This window comes from Staurois parvus, unplaced genomic scaffold (genome assembly GCF_062004578.1).
Source record: "Staurois parvus isolate SC_StPar_1 unplaced genomic scaffold, SC_StPar_1.0 ptg000979l, whole genome shotgun sequence".
NCBI lineage: Eukaryota > Metazoa > Chordata > Amphibia > Anura > Ranidae > Staurois > Staurois parvus.
Genome location: NW_028318775.1, coordinates 405,365 through 432,502, shown reverse-complemented (window position 1 = coordinate 432,502; position 27,138 = coordinate 405,365). Strand labels below are relative to the sequence as shown.

The 27,138-nt window shown below is 42.5% G+C and overlaps 1 protein-coding gene across 1 annotated transcript; it reads left to right on the top strand.

Annotated features, from left to right (window-relative positions):
• Positions 1 to 7,445: 7,445 nt before the first annotated feature.
• On the top strand, positions 7,446 to 16,329 carry LOC149441491 (uncharacterized). The gene is made up of 2 exons (XM_089657280.1): positions 7,446 to 7,614; positions 12,752 to 16,329. The coding sequence occupies exon 2, from the start codon at positions 12,754 to 12,756 to the stop codon at positions 15,469 to 15,471; it is 2,718 nt and encodes a 905-aa protein (XP_089513406.1). The 5' UTR covers positions 7,446 to 7,614; positions 12,752 to 12,753; the 3' UTR covers positions 15,472 to 16,329.
• The last annotated feature ends 10,809 nt before the right edge of the window (positions 16,330 to 27,138 follow it).

Genomic DNA, 27,138 nt, shown 5'->3' with positions numbered 1-27,138 from the left:
CCTACATGCCTTTAGGACGTCCTGCAGAAGGCTCCTCTGGTCCACCAACATTCTGGAGTTACACCCAACTCTACTACCTGGGGCTGTACAAGAGGCCTGTTGGCTGATGCATGGCTTACATTGTATACCAGATTGTGGACATATCTGGACTTTCACAAACTTACCATCAAAATTCCGGAGGTGTAATGATAAACCAGACAAAACCAATACTGTGATGGATGATACCGTAAATATTACCCCCAAAACAGCTTTCATCCTTGGACCCAATCCTGTAAAATAAAAGCACAATAAGTGTAATTGTATTTCTGAATGTCTGGAAAACAATCCAACAACATTTCTGCTTTTCCCGACTATAAACCGATGTCTACGATGTTTCCTTCACTTTAACAGCTCCGCATCTTAACATCCCCAAATGTGAGGATTGGATTGTACAACTCTCTATATTCTCCTCAAGCAAGAGGCTGTTTGTTTTCACTTTCTGCCCCAGGATGCTTCCTGACTGGTGATGAATGAACTGGTCTGGGTTCAGATTAGACATCTGCAGAATGAAAACATCCTTTTCCTTTCCTCCTTTCCCGGAAAGGATCGCTATGCGATCACATGATCACTATGTAAGCAAAGCTGTTATGAATCAATCTCATTCATAAAATCTCTGCTCCTCTTCATAGTGAGCTGTGATTGGCCCACAGCTGTCACATGGTACAGGGTGCTGTGATTGGCCCCATGTATCATGTGACCGACCAGCTCCAGCCAATCACAGATCACTATCTTGAGCTGTCAAAAACCGAACTCATTCATGACAGTTCAATTATGATTTCGGTTCTGACAGCAAGCTTTGCATTGTAGGGGAAATGATCTTTATTTCTCCTTCAAAGCAAAGTGTAAAAACAAATAAAAAATCCCTGATCACCCCGCCCACACACAGTAGTACAATGTTACTATGGTAACATTGTACTATTATGATAAAAGTATTTAAAAAAATAATAATAATAAAAAGTTTAAAAAAAAATACCATATTGAGAATTTTTTTTTTAAACTTGCCAACTGCTTACCCGCATTTTGCAGGCGAGCAGCAGCTCTTGGCAAAGTGACGTAATCTTGCATCACTTCCTATTTTGGTGTGTGAACGCAACTGCCCCCCCCGCTTACCCCCCCCCCCACCCATCAGTTCAGGAAGAGAAGTGAGAACACAGCAATGAGTAAAGCACTACTACATTTTACACACACACACCACACACACAGGTTAGATTAGCACATTTAACCCTTTGATCGCCCCGTCACCCAGCCAATGCCATTAGTACAGTGTCAGTATATAGAATGTTTCACTGATCACTGTATTCCTGCCACTAGTGACATCATATAGCGTCAGGGTTAGTTAGAGCCCCTCCCAGCCAGGGTCAGTTAGCGTTAGATTGCCCGCACACTATCGCACTCACGCTATAGGTCGCTGATCACCGCCATTACTAGTATAGTGTTTGTATGGATCAATATATTGATCATGAATAGAACTATACTAGTGCCTCCTTTGTATATATAATGCAGAGTTAGTAGGATCGGCCCCGTTCGCTGACAGCACTAGCGTTTAGCCCCTCCGCTGTTTTTCACGGAAGATTTGTACCAATTGGTTGTCGGCCAAGGCAATTTATACGCACAACAATACATTAACACCCACCCAAATTCAGCTCTTGCCAGACAATTCACATGGAAACCCAGGGGTGTATTTAGGTTTTGTGCTGCCCTAGGCAACACAAAAATTGCCCCCCCCCAGCACGGAGAGACCCTGACACCAACCAACACCCCCCTCCCCCACAAAGAGTGCCTGACATTGACCAACAACATCCCAGCCCCACCTGAGAAAGCCTACTACGACCACCGCCCCCCCATACACTGGCAACCCCCCCCACCCCGGTGAGAGAGAAGACACTCACCTTCACAGCTCCAGACATCTCCGGGAACAAGGGTCAGACTCTGCATGAACCATCAAGCAGTCTGCAGCCTCTATCAGATCCCATGTGATTCCCCATGCTGCTTGTGTCCCTCCTTCCATCCCTTCTTTAGGGAGGCGGCGCTGCCCCCCTGAAAAATGCTACTGCCCCCCTGAAAGATGCCGCCCTAGGCAAATGCCTTGTTTGCCTTGTGGTAAATACACCCCTGTGGAAACCTATCACAGTTTCTGAATTTAAAACTCTTTTGGGCCTAACCCTCAGCATGGGCATTACAAATGAATGAACTGCAGTCATGTTGATCCACAGAACTGATTCATCGTATGCCTGTGTTCTCTTCTGGTACATACAGTCAGGTCCATAAATATTGGGACATCAACACAATTCTAAAATTTTTGGCTCTATACACCACCACAATGGATTTGAAATGAAACAAACAAGATGTGCTTTAACTGCAGGCTGTCAGCTTTAATTTGAGGGTATTTACATCCAAATCAGGTGAACGGTGTAGGAATTATAACAGTTTGCATATGTGCCTCCCACTTGTTAAGGGACCAAAAGTAATGGGACAGAATAATAATCATAAATCAAACTTTCACTTTTTAATACTTGGTTGCAAATCCTTTGCAGTCAATGACAGCCTGAAGTGTGGAACACATAGACATCCCCAGACGCTGGGTTTCATCCCTTTGTGATGCTCTGCCAGGCCTCTACTGCAACTGTCTTCACTTCCTGCTTGTTCTTGGGGCATTTTCCCTTCAGTTTTGTCTTCAGCAAGTGAAATGCATGCTCAATTGGATTCAGGTCAGGTGATTGACTTGGCCATTGCAGAACATTCCACTTTTCCTTAAAAAACTCTTTGGCTGCTTTTGCAGTCTGCTTTGGGTCATTGTCCATCTGCACTGTGAAGCGTCCAATGAGTTGTGAAGCATTTGGCTGAATATGAGCCGATAATATTCCCGAAACACTTCACAATTCATCCGGCTGCTTCTGTCAGCAGTCACATCATCAATAAATACAAGAGAACCAGTTCCATTGGCAGCCATACATGCCCACGCCATGACACTACCACCACCATGCTTCACTGATGAGGTGGTATGGACGGATCATGAGCAGTTCCTTCTCCATCCTCTTCTCTTCCCATCACTCTGGTACAAGTTGATGTCGGTCTCATCTCTCCATAGGATGTTGTTCCAGAACTGTGAAGGCTTTTTTACATGTCGTTTGGCAAACTCTAATCTGGCCTTCCTGTTTTTGAGGCTCACCAATGGTTTCCATCTTGTGGTGAACCCTCTGTATTCACTCTGGTGAAGTCTTCTCTTGATTGGTGACTTTGACACACATACACCTACCTCCTGGAGAGTGTTCTTGATCTGGCCAACCGTTGTGAAGGGTGTTTTCTTCACCAGGGAAAGAATTCTTCGCTCATCCACCACAGTTGTTTTCCGTGGTCTTCCGGGTCTTTTGGTGTTGCTGAGCTCACCGGTGCGTTCCTTCTTTTTAAGAATGTTCCAAACAGTTGTTTTTGCCACGCCTAATGTTTTTGCTATCTCTCTGATGGGTTGGTTTTGTTTTTTCAGCCTAATGATGGCTTCACTGATAGTGACAGCTCTTTGGATCTCATCTTGAGAGTTGACAGCAACAGATTCCAAATGCAAATAGCAAACTTGAAATGAACTCTGGACCTTTTATCTGCTCATTGTAATTGGGATAATGAGGGAATAACACACACCTGGCCATGGAACAGCTGAGAAGCCAATTGTCCCATTACTTTTGGTCCCTTAACAAGTGGGAGGCACATATGGAAACTGTTGTAATTCCTACACCGTTCACCTGATTTGGATGTTAAAACCCTCAAATTAAAGCTGACAGCCTGCAGTTAAAGCACATCTTGTTTGTTTCCTTTCAAATCCAATGTGGTGGTGTGTAGAGCCAAAAATGTTAGAATTGTGTCGATGTCCCAATATTTATGGACCTGACTGTATATGCCCAACATGGACCAGCAATGTACTGGCACGTCGCTGGACTTTGAGTGGTTATACCGGGATGTTGCCTGCAACTACAGGTAACATCCTGGAAAACAGTTTTTTTCATGTGAACAAAAAGTGTTAGAGAAGGCTTTGTCCTCAAGAGTGGGTGATGTGTGTCAGAAGCTTCTAATATTGGCCCTGAAATGCCAGGATAGTAAAAGCCCCCCCCCCCCTCCAAATGACCCCTTTTTGGAAAGTAGACACTCCAAGGTATTTGATAAGAGGCATGGTGAGTGTTTTGCAGATCTCATTTGTTGCGACATGTTTTTGGAAAATGAATAAAGAAAACAAAAAATGGAGTGTCTACTTTTCAAAAAGGGGACATTGGGGGGGGGGGTTGTTCTTTTTGCATTTTAGGGCCTTTGAAACTGTGATAGGTAGTGGAGAAGTGATATGAAGAAATATGCCCTTTGAAAGCCTGGCGTGGTCATTGGATTTTGGGGGCCTGTATGTAGCTAAGTTGCCAAAAAGTCTCTCACATGTGGTACCCCCATACTCGGACGAAGTAGAAAAATGTGTTTTGGGGTGTTATTCCACATATACCCATGGCAGGCACGAGCAATATATCATTAAAGTGACAACTTTGTTTAAAAAAATTGTCATATTCAAAAAATGTTCCATGGACTCAACATGCCTCTCTGCCAAATCATTGGAGTGTCTACTTTCCAAAAGGGGTCATTTGGGGGGGGAGGGGTGTACTGTCCTGGCACTTTAACACTTCAAGAAATATGATAGTCAGAAAGTAAAAGCTACATAAATTCCAATATACACCATAATTTGTAAACGCTATAACTTTCACACAAACCAATATACACGTATTGAGATTTTTTTTACCAAAGACATGCAGCAGAATACATTTTAGCCTAAATTTATGACTAACTTGAGTTTAATGGATATTTTTTTAAACAAAAAATTGAAAAATATTGTTTTTTCCCCAAAATTTTCGGCCTTTTTTTGTTTATAGCGCAAAAAAATAAAAACCGCAGAGGTGATCAAATACCACCAAAAGAAAGCTCTATTTGTGTGAAAAAAGGACATAAATTTTGTTTGGGTGCAGCATTGCATGACCACGCAATTACCAGTTGAAACAGCGCAGTGCCCAACAACAAAAAATGGCCTCTTCAGGAAGGGGGGTAAATCCTCAGGAGGGCGAGTGGTTAATGAACTGATCTGAAACTAAATGAATGTTTTTGTTCCTCACGTCTAATCTGAGGTTATATAACAGTTCTAATGACATATACACACCTTGCGGCATTTACGTACTTCCAGATAAAATAGCAATAACTTACTGTGATTAAAAACGATCCTCAAACAGCATGTGAAACCTGCGATTATACCTAAAACAGCTGAAGCTTGAGAAATACCTATCACTGGATTCCGTCCTATAAAAGAAAAACACAACAGATATTATCTCAGTCCTGCATGTCTGGAGAACCCAACACTTCTATATATACTGACTGTACATTTATCATTGCAGGTGAAGCATGACTAATGCACCATAGATAGGCTTGTCCACTCCTACTTCCACCATTACCTATCCATACCCCTCCACACCCCCCTTAATCAACTAAACTTTACAAAAAACGTGACACCATTTTGGAGTAAATGGCCAACATGGCCTTGTATTAACAACTTCACATTTTAACATACATCAACCGTTCCTTAACGGAAAACCAAAGAATTGTTGTTGGTCTTCAAAGGCACCCACAAACGATCCAAAATGCACCTGCGGACAACCCTATACACTAGGCCTCCAGCCACAACCAACCAGCTCGGAGACAGCCATACCGTCCGCAGTGCAGCACCACCACCTTCCAGTTAAACCTTGGTTAACTGGGAATATCCACCGGGCCCCCCATACCATGGATGAGGTCCCACACCATTGTTTTACCTTCCAAGATGAGAACCGCCTCCAAAGACCAACAACCGCCACAGCATGCTGGGTAAGCCCTTACCCATGCGTGCCACGCCACAAACGAACCGCCCGTAGTATGCCGTCCTGCAGCTCCAGGGACCACAAATCTGTGCCCACCGCATTCAAATGCACTCCATCACTGCGAAGATACCGCCAAGTATCCACCTCCAACTCCACATGCCGGACCACCAACCCTCCATTGCGACTAAAAAAGCGCCCCACCTCCCGGTTGACCTTAATCCTGGCCTTGTTGAGCCGCTCCAACAACCGCGCCAAGAAGTTCGGGCAACCATGTCAGACCACACCACCACCATCCCCGGAAACTCCCGCCGCAACTGAAGAAAATCCAGCTTGACATCTCGAACCAGCTCCCGCATGGACCTACCCCCCAAATCGTTGCCACCCGCGTGAATCACCAACACATCCGGCGATCTATCCAGCTGCGCAAAACGCAGCACCTCTGGCACGACACGACTCCACAACATGCCCGGCACACCTAACCAGCAGACACAAACCTCCCTTCTATCCAACCCCAGCTGCCTGCCATTGGGCCGAACATCAGCCCGCCTGGCCCCCCAAAACACATACGAGTGACCCAGGATCCACACCAGGCACACTGTAATATTAATTTTTTAATATCCAAACTTTAATTCGGTCTTTAGTAGTTTTTGAAATATATGCTGGCAGAATATATATATTCCCTATTAATTGGATGTGAATGGGAGGTTTTTTATTAGAGTGGTCAGATGTGAATTATTTGTGTTTGAGTCTAGGTAATCAGTAGAGGTTTGAAGTCATGTTTTCTTTTAAAATACTCATGTAATGTATACCATACTGTGAATTCGTATAATGAGTCTGAGAGTTTAAATTGTAGTCATAAATCATGGATTTTGACAGTTGTATGTAATATAAGAACTTCAGAAACCTTTCTCATGGTCCGTATGTCAATCATGATAATGACTTGGTGGTTTGAATGGGAACATCTGTTTCTATTCAAACTAGGAGTTGATTATGGGAGTGGTTTAGAAGCCCGCGAATTTGAAACAAAGCTTAATGGGAGGATCTAATTTCTCATGCATTTTAAGTATGCAGCTTTTCAAACAACGAGGCAGAAGTTTCTCAGATAGACTACACTTCACTTCATTCACTCACACACACAGAGACATTCTTTTCACACACTCTTACTCAAAGCACATGCTTGGACAAAGAACAAAAGAAATTGAATCTCACATGGTCATTTCTTAAACTAGGCCAAGAAAACTTCTATCTAAGATATGCAAAGGAACTACATTATTTCCTAATATTCAAGGCAATTTATTCTTTATTTTTATTTCATTTTAAGCTACATATGTCTGAATTTACTGTTTTTTATTGACTTTGTATTTTTGGTGTGTGATCAAATAAAGTCACACTGCTCATACTGACCTGGTTTTCATAAGGATTTCTTTCCACAACCATCTACAAGAACCTAGAAATATTAATAGAGTTTTTTCATAACTCTGGAAATCTAACATTATTGGCGAGTGCCAGCCATTCGATTTTTCCTCGTTTTTTCAATTTATCCTCGCTTCTTCAGAGGGGATTGAGATGAACTATTTCTATTGATTAAGCTTCGGAAAGATTGCAGAACCTGGAACGGAAAACGTTGGTTGTGGAGATCTGAGGATTCAAGTGGTGACCAGAAAAGTCTCTAAGTCAGGACAAAAGAGGAAATTTACTACATTCGGTGAGTAGAAAAATGGAATATATTGATTCATTAGCTAATGAAAGTAAATTGGAATTTCAAGGTTTAGCTAGCCATGCTTCTGATACTGGTTTATGGAAAGCTATGTATGATCAATGTATGCAGGCTAATGTTGATATTGATAGCTCTAGATTTACGTTTAATAAGATGAAAAGAAAATTGCGTAACATTGTGAAGCTAGTTAGAGTTTTCAATTCTATGGTGTTTGAATTGCCAGAGAAAAATGTGGTTTGTGTTGTTCAGACAGATAGCAAAAATGTCTTACAGAGTACAGACATGCAGGATACTGTTGAATCCAATTGTGCAAACTGTGAAACTTTTTGTACCTATATTGAACATCTTGAGCAAGAAATTGAATCTCAAAATGTTGCAATATTAAAAAATAAGCAAATAGCTGTGGTGTCGAAGAAAAAACAATCAGAAACGGCCCAGGCTTCATTTATCCCGGACTCACCCAGGGGTGATGAGGAAGGCGGTGAGACTACTGTTCAGAGACAGAAATTACTAGCTAGAGCATCTAAGTTGAAGTTACAGATTCAGGATCAGTTAATGAAAATATTGAAGGATATACCAGCATATAACATGAGAGAAAATTCATTCCATAATTCCGATGTTTTTGAGAATTTTTGTGATAGGTTTCAATTAACTGATGAGCAAAGAAATCGCATTTTTGGGTTGTGGATCCCCAGTTTTATGGCTCGTAGGTTAGTCAAGACTCCTTTCATGAATGAGGATGATATAGAAATTCATAGCAATGCTACTGATAGACTACGACAGTTATTACTGTTCACAACAGGAGAGGAGACACCTAGTTTGGAAATTTTAGACTCCTTAAGAGCTACTATTAATGATGACCCTTATGATTTTAGGATTAGATTTTCTAAGGCATACAGGATGATTTTTAATTTACAAGATGAGACCCCTGCTATGGTCAAGGATTTTGTAAAAAAATTTAAGTACCTTGATCCAGCATCTTTATTGATTGCTAATGAAAAGGATAATTTGGATGACGCTGCCTATATTATTGACAAAATTAGGAGACAATTAAAGCTAAATAATGTAAGACCAAAAATTGCTTTAATTGAGAATAATTATCCTAAGACTGACAGTCAGGATAAATTCAAGACAGGAAATGCTGCCCCCCGCAGGAATGACAGAGTAAGACAAGGGAATCAAAGACCACTCACTTGTTACTATTGTGCAAAACCAGGGCATTTGAAATGGCAGTGTAGGAAGTTTTTGAAAGACATTCAGATGAGAAATTTGGGTAAAGAAAATGGACTTATTTCTCCTGAACCGTCAGCTCCAATTCGTTCACAGGAAGTTAAGTCATCTTCACCCTACGCTCCTCTGATCAGAGAGATTAGTGAAATGTCAATTAGTAATGGAGGAAATGTGAACAACTCACATTCATCCAATACTTCAAGACAGCCATTATTACCTTCACCATGACTAGCAAAAGAAAAGGAAGTTGAACTCCATTGTCTGGAATATGTAGCTCCAATTTTCTTGGATAAGTGTGGCCGCCCTTATGTAAAAGCTAAAATTAATGGACAGAAATCTTCAATTCTTTTGGATAGTGGAGCTCAAATAAGTGTTTTAGGCATGAAAATACCAATTCCATCTAATGCAACAGTATGCACAGTTGTAGGTTTCAATGGAAAAGGTGATGTTCAAGCTAAAAAATGTAAAAATGTGTCTTTTGAAATACCAGGATGTTCGCAAATGGAGATAGACTTTTGGTATTGTCAAGGATCAGAGAACATTATTGGTGCTGATGTTTTGTCTCAAAGAGGGTGGATACTTGATTTAGCCAATGGCATTGTTTGGCAAGGCTCTGCTAATCGTAAGCCTATGGTAATTGACCCAACAGATTATTGTGAAGTCGGTAGCATCTGTTTGACAGAAGCAATTGATGCTGACTATAAATGGCCAGATACTGGAGATAATCTAGCATTGAAACATTTAGTACAACTACACAAAAAACTGTGGAGTCAAGGTAAAAATGAAGCTGGACTGTTCAAAAATATTGAAGTTAATATTCAAGGCAAAGACCATCCCCCATTAAAACAATACAAGTTGCCGCCAGAATCTGATGAACCTGTATCAGTAATCATACAAGAATTTTTGGAACAGGGTATCATCAGGAAAGCTAATTCAGTTACTAATAATCCTTTGTGGGTAGTGGCAAAGCGTGATGACCCTAGTGCATATAGATTATTGATAGATCTAAGAATGCTAAACAAATACACTCCAAGTTGTACACCCATTGTGGCAGAAACTCCAGACATCATGTCACAAATAAATGCCAATGCGAAAGTGTTCTCTGTTCTTGACATTGCAAATGGATTTTTTAGTATTAAATTGGCTGAGAGTTGCCAATACAAGTTTTCATTTGTCCACAAAAATGTCCAGTATTGTTTCAATCGTCTTCCTCAAGGCTTTCATTCTTCTCCATCTATATTTCATCAGGCATTAGCAAATGTTTTGTCTAAATTTTCTAGACCTGATTGTTTAATTCAATATGTAGATGATATCTTGCTTATGACGGATTCTGAAACTGAACACAGGACTCTCTTAGCAGAATTGTTTACACTTCTGCAAGATGAAGGTCTCAAGCTGAATACACGCAAAGTTCAGCTCATGAAAAATGAAGTAAAATTTCTTGGAGTTTTGATTGGTCCAGGAAAGAGACAGCCTTTACAGGAAAGAATTGAGTCTATTGCGTCACTTCCTGTACCAACAACATTCAAAGCACTGAGACAGTTTTTGGGTTTGGTAAATTTCTCTAGAGATTTTATCGAATCATTTGCAGAAAAAGCCAAACCATTGTATGATTTGTTGAAGTACAATGAGGAAAATGTATTTGGTCCCTGGACAGAAATACAGCAAAAAGCTTTTGAGATGTTGAAAAATGATTTACAAACAGCTCCAGCTTTGGCTACTGTTGATAAGCAAGCACCATTTGCTTTGCAAGTGCATGCTTCAGAAACTGCAATCTCAGCTGTCTTGATTCAGAAACAGGGAGGAGTCTGGAGACGTCTTGGATACTTCTCACGTCTTCTTACCCCAGTAGAGAGAGGTTTTGATGATTGTATCAGACAACTTGTGGGAGTACATTATGCAGTAAAAGCAACAGAGCATATTGTAGGATTCAACAAAATTATTCTACAAACTCCACATAGCACATTGAAGTTTCTTTTTGAGAAAAATGTTCCGGGAGTTTCCAACCAAAGATTTTCTCAATGGTTGTTGGCTCTATCACCTAAGCAAATACAGGTTGAACATAATGCCAAGTATGTCCTACCTCAGTTGATGGAATACAACGGGTTAGAACATGAATGTCTATGTGAAGTCCAAGAAACTTCCTCTCCTCTTTTCCGTAGAGAGGCAGAGACAATTGATGAACCTGTATTTGTTGATGGTTCTAGATACTGTATGTCAGGTAATTATTACAGTGGATATTCAATTTGGTATCCAGAGCGTAATTATTCCATACAGCACAAATTGCCAGGACATTTTTCAGCTCAAAGGGCAGAACTTGAAGCAGTAAAAACTGTGTTGACATTAGACAAGGAAGAGAAAAGAAGTCCATTAGTGATCTACAGTGACAGTTCATATGTTGTACGTTCCCTGACAGATTATTTACCAATTTGGAAACGTAGAGGGTTTGTAGATGCATCTAACAAAGTCCTAGTGCACAAAGAGACACTTGAATCAATTTTTAAGCTAGCAGAGGAAAATCCTTTTGCCTATGCAATTGTAAAAATTCCATCTCATAGGAAGGACAATGATGAGATGAGTGTAGGCAATAGAACAGCTGATCTCTTAGCAAAGGAAGCAGCTTTACACGGAGTACCAGTGATTCAGTCTGAACTAGTCTCAGTTAATGTTGTTAGGAAGACAGACACACAGATTCCCTCCTTTGCAGAAGAACAGAAAAGGGATCCATCTCTTTCTGCTTCTCAGGTTGATCCAAAATTTCCCTTTATATGTGAATATGGAATTTTGTATCATGACTTAAACGGGTTTCTGCGTCCTGTTATACCGCAGCATCTACAGGTAGAGTTTACAAAGTACAATCACGAAAGCCTAGGTCACATAGGTAAACAAAGATTGCTTGAAATACTCAAGGAAAAATTTTACTGGGACAAAATGGAAGAAACAGTAGACAGTGTAGTTCAATCTTGTCTAATCTGTGCTCAAGTGAATCCTCGACCAAAGGGTCAAAAACCTCCATTACAAAGAACTCCTCCAGCAGATGGACCATGGTCCACATTACAATTAGACTATATAGGACCGTTACCTACAGGTAAAAATGGGTACAGGTATGCTTTAGTTGTAGTTGATGTTTTCTCAAAATGGATTGAAATCTTGCCTGTTCGCAAAGATGATGCATTAACAACTGCTAAAATGCTAATTAATCATGTTTTTCCAGTCTGGGGTATACCAACAAACCTCAGTAGTGACAGAGGAACCCACTTCACAGGTAAAATAATGCAGGCAATGTGTAAAATCTTGGGTATACAACAGAGATTTCATGTGCCCTATCATCCACAATCTGCAGGTATTGTGGAAAGAATGAATAGGACTGTTAAATCAAGGATTGCAAAAATGTTATTAGACAGAGGAAATACTTGGGTTGATGCTGTACCATTGGTTCTGATGAGTGTCAGAAGTACAACATCTTCTGCAACACAGTATTCTCCTTTTGAGTTAATGACAGGAAGGAAAATGCGTATTGTTTTTCCCCATGAACCGTTCTTGTCAACGCCGCAAAAAGAGGCAATAGAAAAAACAAAGTGGTTACAGATGTTGCAAGACAATCTGAACACTATTGTACCACATGCAGCTACTCGCATGCAAAAAATGGTTCCTCCACATTCTTCTAAGTTCGAAAAAGGAGGACAAGTAATGGTAAAAACTTTCAGAAAAACTGGACCATGGCAAAGCAACTGGGAAGGTCCATTTGATATTTTGGATGTTCAAGGAGTAATGGTACAAGTGCAAAGACCTCTTAATTCAGTAAAAAATGCGCGCAGACAACAAACAATGTGGATGCACAGTGACCAATGCAAATTGTTTATACCGAGATAATGATACTGCATTTCTTTTGCAGACATGGATTTCAATAATCCGGAAGAAACAAAGCATCGCAGATTCCAAAGAAAAATAAACATTACAACAAAAGAACATAAGGAAAATCAAAGCAATAGAAAGAAAAGACTTATTACAGGATCGATTTTTTCCTTAGTGACAATGACAATATTAGTAATCTACAACATAAACTTTTCCAGCAATGCAGAAGTTAACAAGACTAAAGCCCTACATAAGAAAGACACTACACTTATTAGGAACAAAAGATTTTTTCCTAAAGACAGTAACATTAATACAGCTGAAGACTTGCTAGGATATATGTGCATAGGTTATGGTAGAACTTGTTGTTCGGAATTGTATTTCGTTCATAATAATGATATTGAAGTTAGAGCTAAAATAGAGTCTAAATCAAAATTTGTTAAAATGCAAGGATTTTATAGGATCAATAACGAAACTAGTAACTTTGAATGTAATTTATCCGATATGGGATACTGGTTAATAGTTTTAAAGGGAAATGAACCTACTATTTGGTCAGGAGATATTTCCATAGACATGTTAAATACTGGAAATATAGGAAGTTCTAAAACAGATATTTGGTATCAATTACAAAGTTATTCACACTTTCTTGATCCTGAACATTTGAATATTAATGGTAATGAAAAAGAGGACATAGTGAAAATATGGGATTTCCAAGTGACAAGAGCTTTGGTTCAAACTAAAGTCAAAGTAATTGTTACTGTGGTAGATTTGATTGTCCCAGAGATAAAAATATCTCCTCAATCATTAAGACTTGTAGAAGGAAAGGATAATCTGAATTTGATGTGTAATATACAAATACACCTACCTCAAAATTCATTATTAACTTGGAAAAGGAATGGTGAATTTTTGGGAAGTTTTCTTCATGATAAAACTGATGTTATCCATAAAAGTATTTTTGGTAATTTGAACTGGGATAATGATAACTTTGTGTATCATCAAAACACTATATCAATTAATGATACAGGTATATATGAATGTTGCATATCAATAGAAAATTATCCAAAGAAATGTGTAAATACAAATGTAATTGTACTATCCCCTAAAAGAACACAGTGCACGGATAAGAAATTTATTCCAGCCAGTCCCTTCCAAATTAACCATTTCCAGACCAGACTTCTGTTGAGAGAAGGAAAGTTTGTTATTATAGTGTGGAACTTTAACATTTCAGAATGGAAAATCTCAACAAGGTTTCCACAATGTAAAGAACATCTGGTTAACATGGAATTAGGTATTGAAAGATGGTTTGGTACTGATATTAGGAATCCTCACAGGAATAAACGTGGTATAGTTGAAGGTATTTTAGGAGGAATAGGTTCTATTGGTAGTATTACAAATAGCATGGACATTAGTACACTAAAGTCTGATCTCGAGACAGCCGGTTTAGTGGGAAGCAATAGTATTAAAGTACAAAGAAACTTGAATCAAATATTGGAAAATATGGTGATTAAAACAGCCAATATTATGGGTCCATCTATATTACACTTAGAGAATATTACTCTTAATTTAATGTCAAGTGAACAGCATTCCCATATAGCCAGAGCATGTTTAGAAATTCAGATGGAATATTCCACAAATTTTAAAATAATAGCTCAAGCTTTTCAAAGTGGAATAACTCCTATAGGTATTGTACAAAATTTACCAAGAGAGTATGTATATGCCATAAACCATACTGATCTGTGGGTAAATAAGTGGATTGGATGTTATCAGAACATATGTTATAGTTCTTCAATGATTCCTGTAGCAGGAAAAGAACAAATGTTGGTTCCAATCACTGTCTTGGGATTACCAGTTAGCAACACACAGTTACTATATTATCATCTGCAATATACAGATTTTGCATTTACTGATAATAATTTTGAGTTAGAACAATTAGATCTGTCTTCATGTTTACAATTTCAGTCTAAAGTGATTTGTCTACCTAATCAAGACAAAGGTATATTTCATTCTTGTTACCATAACCATACTCTATGTTCAGCAAGGATAGAAAAGGTTAAAACCACTTCTGAGTTAATCTCAATTGTAGATAAAAAGAAAGTTTGTTTTCAAGTTATGACTGACTCAGAAAGGGTTCAATCCTTCTTCTCTTCTTGTACACATACAGAAAACTTAAGTCGAGGTTTGTTCTGTATAGAAGGAGATATTTCAGCAATAAGTGTTAATGGGATGAGAATGAATTTAACAAACATGCTTATGAAAAATATAAGTGCTCTTCCCATACAGTACAATATATCTCAAGTGGATGAATTCCCATGGAGAGATTGGGCAAATGTTATTCAAAAAGATGAAGGTTTACTGATAGCATTATCAGATGAACTTCAAAAAGCAGAAATATTATTTAAACATGAACAAGGGAGTTTAAAAGATATAGAACATGAATGGTCTGAATTTTCAGGTCATTCTTGGTGGTCAAAATTTAAACGTACTGTATCAATGTTGGGAAAAACTTCAATTGCATCTGCAGCAGGAAATATTTTATTACATCCTGTAATAATTATTTTTATTATTATCATATTATGTATTATATTTCAATTATGTTTGATGTGTAAAATGAACAGTTTCTATAAGCAAATTAGAAGTGAAATTAGGAAAGGAGATAATCTATTACAAGATATACTTCAGAGGAAACTACTTTCTGGTTATGCTGACTCAGTTACAAATAATGATACATTTGAGATTACTAAATCAAAACCTGAGTGTTTGTGATATAAATGATGTGTGCTTGTTATAAATTAATATGAATTTCATATTTCAGAGGGGAATGTAATATTAATTTTTTAATATCCAAACTTTAATTCGGTCTTTAGTAGTTTTTGAAATATATGCTGGCAGAATATATATATATTCCCTATTAATTGGATGTGAATGGGAGGTTTTGTATTTCAGTGGTCAGATGTGAATTATTTGTGTTTGAGCTAAGGGTAATCAGTAGAGGTTTAAAGTCATGTTTTCTTTTAAAATACTCATGTAATGTATACCATATTGTGAATTCTTTTAATGAGTCTGAAAGTTTAAATTGTAGTCATAAATCATGGATTTTGACAGTTGTATGTAATATAAGAACTTCAGAAACCTTTTTCATAGTTTGTATGTCAATCATGATAATGACTTGGTGGTTTGAATGGGAACACATGTTTCTATTCAAGTTGGGAATGATTATGGGAGTAGTTTAGAAGCCCGCGAATTTGAAACAAAGCTTAATGGGAGGACCTAATTTCTCATGCATTTTAAGTATGCAGCTTTTCAAAGAACGAGGCAGAAGACTTCTCAGATAGACTACACTTCACTTCATTCACTCACACACAGAGACATTCTTTTCACACACTCTTACTCAAAGCACATGCTTGGACAAAGAACAAAAGAATAGCACATGGTCATTTCTTAAACTAGGCCAAGAAAACTTCTATCTAAGCTATGCAAAGGAACTACATTATTTCCTAATATCCAAGGCAATTTATTCTTTATTTTTATTTCATTTTAAGCTACATATATCTGAATTTACTGTTTTTTATTGACTTTGTATTTTTGGTGTGTGATCAAATAAAGTCACACTGCTCATACTGACCTGGCTTTCATAAGGATTTCTTCCCACAACCATCTACAAGAACCTAGAAATATTAATAGAGTTTTTTCATAACTCTGGAAATCTAACATAATTCATTCCCCATATAGTAATTCATCCCCCATATAGTAATTCATCCCCCATATAGTAATTCATTCCCCATATAGTAATTCATCCCCCATATAGTAATTCATCCCCCATATAGTAAGTCCCCCCTGTGTCAATTCACTTACCTTTGCTCCGCGCGTTCCTCTCGCCGTGTTTCCCGCGCCGTTCTGGTCTTCAGGGCGGACTGTGAGAGGAGAGGAGTTCGTCACGCTGCCCCGCCTACATCCTGGCTGCCCCGCCTACATCCTGACAGCTGCAGAGTCCTGACTTTTGGGGCGGCCGCCCGAGAGGAGGCAGGGGAGGGGGCGGCCGTCCGAGAGGGGGGAGGGGAGGGGGCGGCCGTCCGAGAGGAGGGAGGGGGCGGCCGCCCGGCACACGCCCGTCCGGCACACGCCCGTCCGAGAGGAGGGAGGGGAGCGGGCGCCCGGCACACAGAAGAGCCGCATTTAAGCTTGTAAAGAGCCGCATGTGGCTCGCGAGCCGCGGCTTGCCGACCACTGAGCTAGGGCCTCACATACATTTTCCTCCCTGCACTGTGAATGTTTACATATTATGTGCAATTAAACCATGGCAACATCTAATGTTTGTGTAGTATTATGTTCAGCAGACTGTGTTCTTCTATTGTTGTGACTTAGATGACGTTCAGAGCACATTTAATGCCCATGACCTTAATGTGGCATGACCTTAAGAGAGCGATTCACACCAGACATCCCAAGAATATTGCTACACTGAAACAGTTTTGTGAAGAGCAGTGGTCCAAAATGACTCCAGATCGTTGTGTCTGATCTGCAACTACAGGAAACGTTTGGTTGAGGTTATTGCTGCCAAAGGAGGGTCAACCAGTTATTAAGTCCAAAGGTTCACATACATTTTCCTCCCTGCACTGTGAATGTTTACATATTATGTGCAATTAAACCATGGCAACATCTAATGTTTGTGTAGTATTATGTTCAGCAGACTGTGTTCTTCTATTGTTGTGACTTAGATGACGTTCAGAGCACATTTAATGCCCAATTCATGCAAAACTCCACGTAATCCCAAGGGGTTAACATACTTTTTCTTGCAACTGTAAATATATCATGAAAGAAAGACTGTTTGAAAAAGGTGCACAATGGCACATCATACAAGACAATAAGAAAGCTCTTAATCTCTGGGATGACAACATCGGCAACACAGTGTTCGAGGTAACCACTAAAGACAATGAGTTGGCAGCTATCACTGAAGACAAAGAATTCTTGAAAACCATGAGTAAAGAGTTCTACCAAGATAATTCCAACAGTTGGGTAGCACCTCTACCATTTCATACCCCAAAAAAGAGACTACCAAACAACAGGGTACACGCAGAATCATGGTTTGTTTCTTTAAATCGTAGTTTGAACCAGAAGCCTGAGATGAAAAAGCACTTTGTAGACTTTATGCAGAAGGTGTTTGAGAGAGATCATGCTGAGCCTGCACCTCCTCTTACGGAAGGAGAAGAATGTTGGTACCTACCATGTTTTGGTGTCTACCATCCTCGCAAGCCTGATCAGATTAGGGTGGTCTTTGACTCAAGTGCTTGTCATGAAGGCATTTCCCTCAATGACAATCTTCTCACAGGGCCTAATCTGAACAACAATCTTATAGGAGTTTTACTTCACTTCAGACAAGAGCCAATTGCTGTTATGGCTGCAATTCAGCAGATGTTCCACTGTTTCATCGTCCGTGAAGACTACAGAAACTTCCTCAGGTTCCGATGGTACCGCAATAATGATGCCAACGATGAAGTCATAGACTACCGAATGAAGGTACATGTTTTTGGTAACAGTCCTTCTCCTGCAGTAGCAATTTATGGACTGAGGAAAACAGCTCAAGAGGATGAGAAAGAATTTGGATCTGGTGCAAGACAGTTTGTCGAAAGGAATTTCTATGTAGACGATGAACTCAAATCTCTGCCCAATGAAGAAGAAGCTATTGACCTTCTTACTAGAACACAGAACATGCTTGCCACTGCAAACCTCAGATTTCACAAAATCATCTCTAACAGCGACAAGGTCATGATAGCCTTTCCTTCTGATGACCATGCTGTCAGTGTGAAGAAACTCCAACTAGGATCTGACCTGTTACACAACGCAGTCTCGGATTGCTTTGGAATGTTAAACAAGACACATTCACATTTCAAGCATCAGACTGTGACAAACCCTTCACAAAGCGAGGAGTTTTGTCTACAGTGAACAGCATTTATGATCCCTTAGGTTTCATTACACCTCTCACCATTCAGGGTAAGATACTGCTGAGACAACTTACTTCTGAAGCTACCCAAGGAGAAACAACAAAGGTGGGAATCCTGGAAACAGTCTCTAAAAGCATTAGAACAACTCCAGATACCACGCTCTTACACTCAAGCATCCTTAAAGAATGCCACCAGAAGAGAGATTCATGTCTTCTCCGATGCATCCAACGAAGCCATTCCTGCAGTGGCTTATCTTCGAGCTACGGATCCCAGTGGTGAAGTGGGTATAGGATTTATCATGGGCAAGAACAAGCTCATACCAAAACCTGCCCATACTATTCCAAGGCTCAAACGTTGTGCAGCTGGAAATTGCAGTGGAAATTGCTGAGTTTATAGACTTGAAACAGATGTTGAAATAGACTCCTTTGACTTTTATACAGACAGCACAATAGTGCTAGGATATATACACAATCGCTGGAGACACTTCTATGTGTATGTCGGCAACAGAGTGGAACGCATACGGAAGTTCTCTACGCCTGAACAATGGCACTATGTTCCCACTAGTCTCAACCCTGCTGACCGTGGCAGTCATGCAGTACTTACTACCACACTTCAGGACACATCTTGGCTGATACTTCTTTTGCCCAAAGAGGAAGACAAGTCATCAACCTGATTTAAAGGGAGGTAAGAAGGACTAGTGCATGTTGCTGCCTTCCCCACTGAATATGGATTTCCATGTCTCAGCCTGGACTTTCGAGCCCAACGTCTGCAAGTATTATGCTAAATGCTTGCATTGTTTTCCTTTGTTCTTCTTTTCCTTCTTGTTTTGCAGATGTTCCTGGAAAGAATCTTAATTTCTTATATTGGACTAGAGTTTGTTATAATAGAAATCATAGATTGCGACGCGGAGTGTCATGTTTCACATGACTGTCATATGCCTTTAAGTGTTCTTTGCATTTTGCCTCTGCTCCTCCCTTTCCTCTGGTTTAGTTCATGTTGTATAGATAGCCCCACCCCTTTTCCCAGTAAGGCATTTCAGCTTCAAGCCTCATGTCATGAAGCAGATCACATTATGATATTTTGACCTATCTGATGTTCATTGTTGTAAGATTCTCTCAGTTTATGGAATAAACTTCACAAGATCTACAAGGTGTCGTCTGGATCAAGTCACTGCCTGTGTTATTCAACTAAGATTGGAGTTATCACTATCTCATCACAACTGTAAGTTACAGAGATCACACTTTCAATGCTTAGATTGGAGAGACAGAACAAAAACTGTCGTTTTTTTTGTTAATAGTGACAAAAATAAAAAACACAGAGGTGATCAAACGCCACCAAAAAGTTCTATTTGTGGGAAAAAGAGGATATAAATTTCATTTAGGTGCAGCGTTGCATGACCGTGCAATTGTCAGTTAAAATAACACAGCGACATAACGCAAAATAATGGCCTGCTGAGGAAGAGGGGAAATCCTCTGGTAGGTGAGGGGTTAAACCTAAAAACACATGTGCTGTAATATCCACAGTTCATAAAGTGCGCTTATTCTTTATCTTCCTTCATAAAGTGTGCGGCTTTATTATCGTCCGTGATAAACATGCAGCACTTCCCATATAGTTGTGAACAAACACACCGCGTGTCCACCACCGTTCCCTCCTGAGCTCAGCTCCACTTTTTGACCTGTCCTCTTACAGGACAAAATCACTTGAATTTTTGGATCTTTAGCAACCTCTTCACTTTCGATATGAGAGTAGAAGGCAAACCTCCCCAACCCCCCCCAAAAAAACGGACGATCATTCATCCAATATTCTCATTGTGTGTACGGGGCTTAAGACTACTTACTTGGCATGGTAAAGCTGAGAGAAATTTCCTCCTCCAGGGATCTGTGGCTGACAATACAGAAGAATACATCTCCGGATTTAGCGTCTGTAGTCGGCTCCACAGTCAGCTCACTGGTCATATTAAATGTCCCATCGCTGTTCCCCAATACAGTTGTGAAAGAAACGTCCTTGTCCCAAGATGAGTTCCTGCTGTTACTTTTACTGGATTTAACCCATCGGATCTTCACAGCTTCTGGGTAAAAATTATTGACTTCACAACGGACAGATCCCGTGATTCCAACTTCAATGTGTTGATCATGGCTCAGCGCCGTCTGCGGCTTAACTGTACAAGGAAAGACACAATTATTCATTATTTCTATACTAAAGGCTAATTCCACTTAAAGTGTTACTAAACCCCGGACCCCGCATTCACTATATCCGCTCTCCCTGGACCCTGCATTCACTATATCCGCTCTCCCCCGACCCCGCATTCACTATATCCGCTCTCCCCGTACCCCGCATTCCCTATATCCGCTCTCCCCAGACCCCGCATTCACTATATCCGCTCTCCCCGGACCCTGCATTCACTATATCCGCTCTCCCCGGACCCTGCATTCACTATATCCGCTCTCCCCGGACCCCGCATTCACTATATCCGCTCTCCCCGTACCCCGCATTCCCTATATCCGCTCTCCCCGGACCCCGCATTCACTATATCCGCTCTCCCCGGACCCCACATTCACTATATCCGCTCTCCCGGACCCCGCATTCACTATATCCGCTCTCCCGGACCCCGCATTCCCTATATCCGCTCTCCCAGACCCCGCATTCACTATATCCGCTCTCCCCGGACCCCGCATTCCCTATATCCGCTCTCCCCGGACCCCGCATTCCCTATATCCGCTCTCCCCGGACCCCGCATTCCCTATATCCGCTCTCTCCGGACCCCGCATTCACTATATCCGCTCTCCCCGGACCCCGCATTCACTATATCCGCTCTCCCGGACCCCGCATTCACTATATCCGCTCTCCCCGGACCCCGCATTCCCTATATCCGCTCTCCCCGGACCCCGCATTCACTATATCCGCTCTCCCCGACCCCGCATTCCCTATATCCGCTCTCCCCGACCCCGCATTCCCTATATCCGCTCTCCCCGGACCCCGCATTCACTATATCCGCTCTCCCCGGACCCCGCATTCACTATATCCGCTCTCCCCGGACCCCGCATTCACTATATCCGCTCTCCCCGGACCCCGCATTCACTATATCCGCTCTCCCCGGACCCCGCATTCACTATATCCGCTCTCCCGGACCCCGCATTCCCTATATCCGCTCTCCCGGACCCCGCATTCACTATATCCGCTCTCCCCGGACCCCGCATTCACTATATCCGCTCTCCCCAGACCCCGCATTCACTATATCCGCTCTCTCCCCGGACCCCGCATTCCCTATATCCGCTCTCCCGGACCCCGCATTCACTATATCCGCTCTCCCCGACCCCGCATTCACTATATCCGCTCTCTCGGACCCCGCATTCACTATATCCGCTCTCCCCCGACCCCGCATTTACTATATCCGCTCTCCCGGACCCCACATTCACTATATCCGCTCTCCCCCGACCCCGCATTTACTATATCCGCTCTCCCCCGACCCCGCATTCACTATATCCGCTCTCCCCGGACCACGCATTCACTATATCCGCTCTCCCCGGACCCTGCATTCACTGTATCCACTCTCCCCAGACCCAGAATTCACTATATCCGCTCTCCCCGCATCCGGCATTCACTATATCCGCTCTCCCCGGACCCCGCATTCACTATATCTGCTCTCCCCGGACCCCGTATTCACTATATCCGCTCTCCCCGGACCCCGCATTCACTATATCCGCTCTCCCCGGACCCCGCATTCACTATATCCACTCTCCCCGGACCACGCATTCACTATATCCGCTCTCCCCGGACCCTGCATTCACTGTATCCACTCTCCCCAGACCCAGAATTCACTATATCCGCTCTCCCCGCATCCGGCATTCACTATATCCGCTCTCCCCGGACCCCGCATTCACTATATCTGCTCTCCCCGGACCCTGTATTCACTATATCCGCTCTCCCCGGACCCCGCATTCACTATATCCGCTCTCCCCGGACCCCGCATTCACTATATCCGCTCTCCCCGGACCCCGCATTCACTATATCTGCTCTCCCCGGACCCCAGATTATCTATATCCAGTCTCCCCGGACCCCGCATTCACTATATCCACTCTCCCCGGACCCCGCATTATCTATATCCGGTCTCCCCGGACCCCGCATTCACTATATCCGCTCTCCCCGGACCTCGCATTCACTATATCCGCTCTCCCCGGACCCTGCATTCACTATATCCGCTTTCCCACAGTACAGAGAACATGAAAATGCAATTATTTTAGTAAACTGCTAAATCCCTTTTCTCATCAGTAGTATATAGCAGTCTTGTGACTTCTATCAGTGTCCAGCAGAGCACCGGTTAAAACTTGTAGAAGGAGTTTTCATTTTGTTCTAGGAGGATGCAGAACCCCTGATCTCTGTCTGGACAGTGCTGATTGGCCCTGTGCTGGTCACATGCACTCTCCCAAGAAAAAAAAAAAACTCTGTAGCAATACACATCAAACTTAGCATGTGCAGCTTACCCCCAAGGCAAAAAAAAAAAAAAAAAATATATATATATATATATATATATATATATATTGCGGAATGGTAAAATCATTGCGAAATCTAAAAAATCAAACAATATGGTAAAGTGCATCATGAATATAATGAGCTGAGTGAAACAGTAAAGTGCATCAAGTAAAAGCATGAAAATATCAGCTAAACAGCTCAAAAAGCCCATGGAACACGGCTCACTTTGGAGAGGTGGGGAGACCCCTGTCTCAGCTCCCCATATCCCTCCACCTATACATGCTATTGTGTAGGCATGTATAGGTGGGGTGGGGGTTGTTCATTGTTTAATGCCAGGTGGTTGTCCCATTGATCTATTATGTGTCTTGCTTGAGAGCAAACTATTATGGGATGTATGGGTTTATGTATTGTCTACTGCCACATGGTGCATCCCATTGTTCTAGCAAACTATTATGGGATGTAATTTTTCCGGCAGCCCTTCCCCGATGGGACGGCCTGCTGATGTGTTTCCTGTCTGGGTGTGTATTTCCCCACCCTGTATATATATCTTGTATCTATGTTAAAATAAAGCAGTCTATTTCCTGTTGTAAATAGCCTTGTACCATGTGATCTCTGTGATCATTCACAGATTTCACATATAGTAAGCAATGATATCAGAAGTGACATCTTGCTTACACCTATTCATGTGATCACTGATTGGCCAATCAGTGATCACATGATCAGGACCTCACACAGAGGTCCGGAATTACACAATCCAAAATGGCGGGCGCCGTTTATGAATGGCAACCCGTCCTGCATTGCCACCGTCCAGCTGTTTATATACAGTGGCCGGACGGGAAGTGGTTATACGATCTTGCAGCAGTTTTCAGACGCACAAGTGTCCCCGTGTGAAGGTTTCCTTACAGTCATGTCCCCCCCCACCCCCTTTTCTCTCTAATCACAGGGTCCCATTGTCTATGACAGATAGCTTCAGAATCCCAGACTTACACTGCAGTTGGCAGATGATCTCATATTTATGACAGCAGAAGATAAATTCCAGTCCATTGCTCATGGGTTGGTTTGGTGTCAAGGTCCTACCTTTTCCCAGAGGTTTTGTTACTCTATGTGCTAGCATCCATCTTGGATTTCTGCTGAGCATGATGGGAATCTTTTATGCCTTCAGGTCTCTGAGGTCCATCCCCCAGAGGGGTGTGGCTGAGTACATATAAGCCTGCACATGCTCTTTGCACTTGTGTCTTGTGTCTTTGTCTTGCTACAGCTCTGTGTATACGCTCGTGACTCTTCTGGTATTCTGACTCGGCTTGTACTAAGACCATTCTCTGTGTTTCCCTTTGATCTGACCTTCCGTTGCTGAACCCGGCCCGTGACCTGTGATTCTCTGTCTACTGTTCTGTACTGTTTTGTCCCGTTGTTATTGACCCGGCTTGTCTGACTACGCTATTGTCATTCTCACCAGCTACACGCCATTGGCGGCGGCCATTACCGCAGCTGGGGTGTCTCGGGGGCCGCGACCTGGTCCCTGGTTGCGTCAAGTCCATCCCCACCATCAGGGGCCCTGGTGAAGGGCAGCCTGGGACTTAGACTCCGCGCCCTGAGGGACTTCAGTCTGTTGGTGGTGGTTGTCGTCAGCCAGTGCGTTACCCTGCCACTAGGCCTACCTGTCCGTTCCACAGCCCTGCCCTGACATTTGGGGGGTGGGGAGTTTGATGGAGAGAACACCGAACCTGCTCCTACCCCCTGCGCTTCCTGCAAGTTTCCATGTCCAGCTCCTCCTGCCCCCTGCTCTGCTGATATAATGATGAGATGTAGAATGAAGCTGGTCGAGGATGTCTAAACCCCTGATGAAGGAGGTGGTCGGGGATGTCGATACCCTTGATGAAGGAGGTGGTCGGGGATGTCTATACCCCTGATAAAGGAGGTGGTCGGGGATGTCTATACCCCTGATAAAGGAGGTGGTCGGGGATGTCTATACCCCTGATGAAGGAGGTGGTCGGGGATGTCTATACCCCTGATGAAGGAGGTGGTCGGGGATGTCTATACTCCTGATGAAGGAGGTGGTCGGGAATGTCTATACCCCTGATGAAGGAGGTGGTCGGGAATGTCTATACCCCTGACGAAGGAGGTGGTCGGGAATGTCTATACTGCTGATGAAAGAGGTGGTCGGGAATGTCCATACCCCATTAAACAATAAACAATGAGTAAACAAATGTAATTAAGTAATGTAAAAAAAGTAGATAAAAAACACATGTGCAGACAAATGCTGAGCTGTGCACACCTTTATCCCCAGGAAGATCAGCCCAGATCATACACACATGCACACTGCTGTGCTCACACCTGGAGGAGAAGATCCATCACACAGCCCATTGCTCATTGACTGCCAATGACAGATGCCCGCCTGGGCCACCATCCCACCACTATTAGCTGTGTGGGAAACACAAGATAGCCACCAGATTCCTCTTCTCTATCCAGCACACAGACAGCCTATCATCAATTAGCTCTTGCCGATTACACAGAGGTGTTAATGACCATTGGAAGGGTGGGATGTCAATCTTGAGCTTTAGGTGGTATGTCCACATCCAACCCACTTGCTGGTCCCAAATGACATCTTGGTGGGATGGGAGACCTGGCACAGGCATAGCCACATAGCGAGAGGTGAGTGGTGATCTTCCGCTCTACAGCCAGGTGATCAACATGCCACGGACTGGGTAGCCACCAGACAAATTCCTGGTGTGCCCTATGACCAGTCCAGGCCTGCCCTTCCGCTGTGAAGCATGGTCATCAACAGGCCACAAACCAGGCGGCCCTGGCCCACCGGGAAAAAAAGTGTGCCCCATGGCCAGTCCAGGCCTGGAGGTCCCCATGTGAAGGTTTTCCCTCACCACCTGCTCCAGTGAAAACTGTTGCAACAGACCACCTTCCGCAGAGTGAATACACGAAGGTAAGGAGGTTTACTGATGTAGAGGGGAACCCCCCAAGACTGGCCTGGTGGGGCACTGTCACAGACATCCTCTCAGGTGCACTGTGTAGGGCTCAGAGAGATGGTCCTCTCCAGGTTCGAGCTTGGCAGCTCTGGTTTCATCCTATATTTTCTTCTCCACAGTCCACACAGGTCTGACTCCTCCTGTGAGGCCCGCTCTTGATTCCTCTCCATGCTCTCAGAGAGATGGTCAAATACTGCAGACATGATACAAGAGATGGTCAGAAACTGCAGACATGATACAAGAGATGGTTAGAGATTGCATACAGGATACAGGAGATGGTTAGAGGCTGTGGGCACAGTACAGGAGATGATTAGAGATTGTGGATATGATACAAAAGATGGTTAGAGATTGTGGACAGAATACAGGAGATGGTTAAAGGCTGCGGACATGATACAGGAGTAGATCAGAGACTGAGGACATGGTACAGGAGATGATCAGAGACTGCGGACATGGTATAGGAGATGACATGGTACAGGAGATGATCAGAGACTGCGGACATGGTACAGGAGATGACATGGTACAGGAGATGATCAAAGACTGAAGATATGGTACAGGAGATGATCAGAGACTGCGGACATGGTACAGGAGATATGGTACAAGAGATGATCAGAGACTGCGGACATGGTACAGGAGATGATCAGAGACTGCAGACATGGTACAGGAGATGACATGGTACAGGAGATGATCAAAGACTGCAGATATGGTACAGGAGATGATCAGAGACTGAGGACATGGTACAGGAGATGATATGGTACAGGAGATGATCAGAGACTGCGGACATGGTACAGGAGATGACATGGTACAGGAGATGATCAGAGACTGCAGATATGGTACAGGAGATAACATGGTACAGGAGATGATCAGAGACTGCGGACATGGTACAGGAGATAACATGGTACAGGAGATGATCATATTATTATTAGGAGATGATCTCATAGGAGATATTGGCCGCGACCGGACCGCATCGCCGGACATCCGCCCGGACCGTCTCCGCTCTAAATACCGGGTACCACCGACCTGCCTGCCTGCCCAGGGCCCTCCCC

Bases quoted from the DNA above. Each gene is read 5' to 3' on its own strand.
- LOC149441491 (XM_089657280.1), top strand. From the start codon at position 12,754: ATGGATTTCAATAATCCGGAAGAAACAAAGCATCGCAGATTCCAAAGA.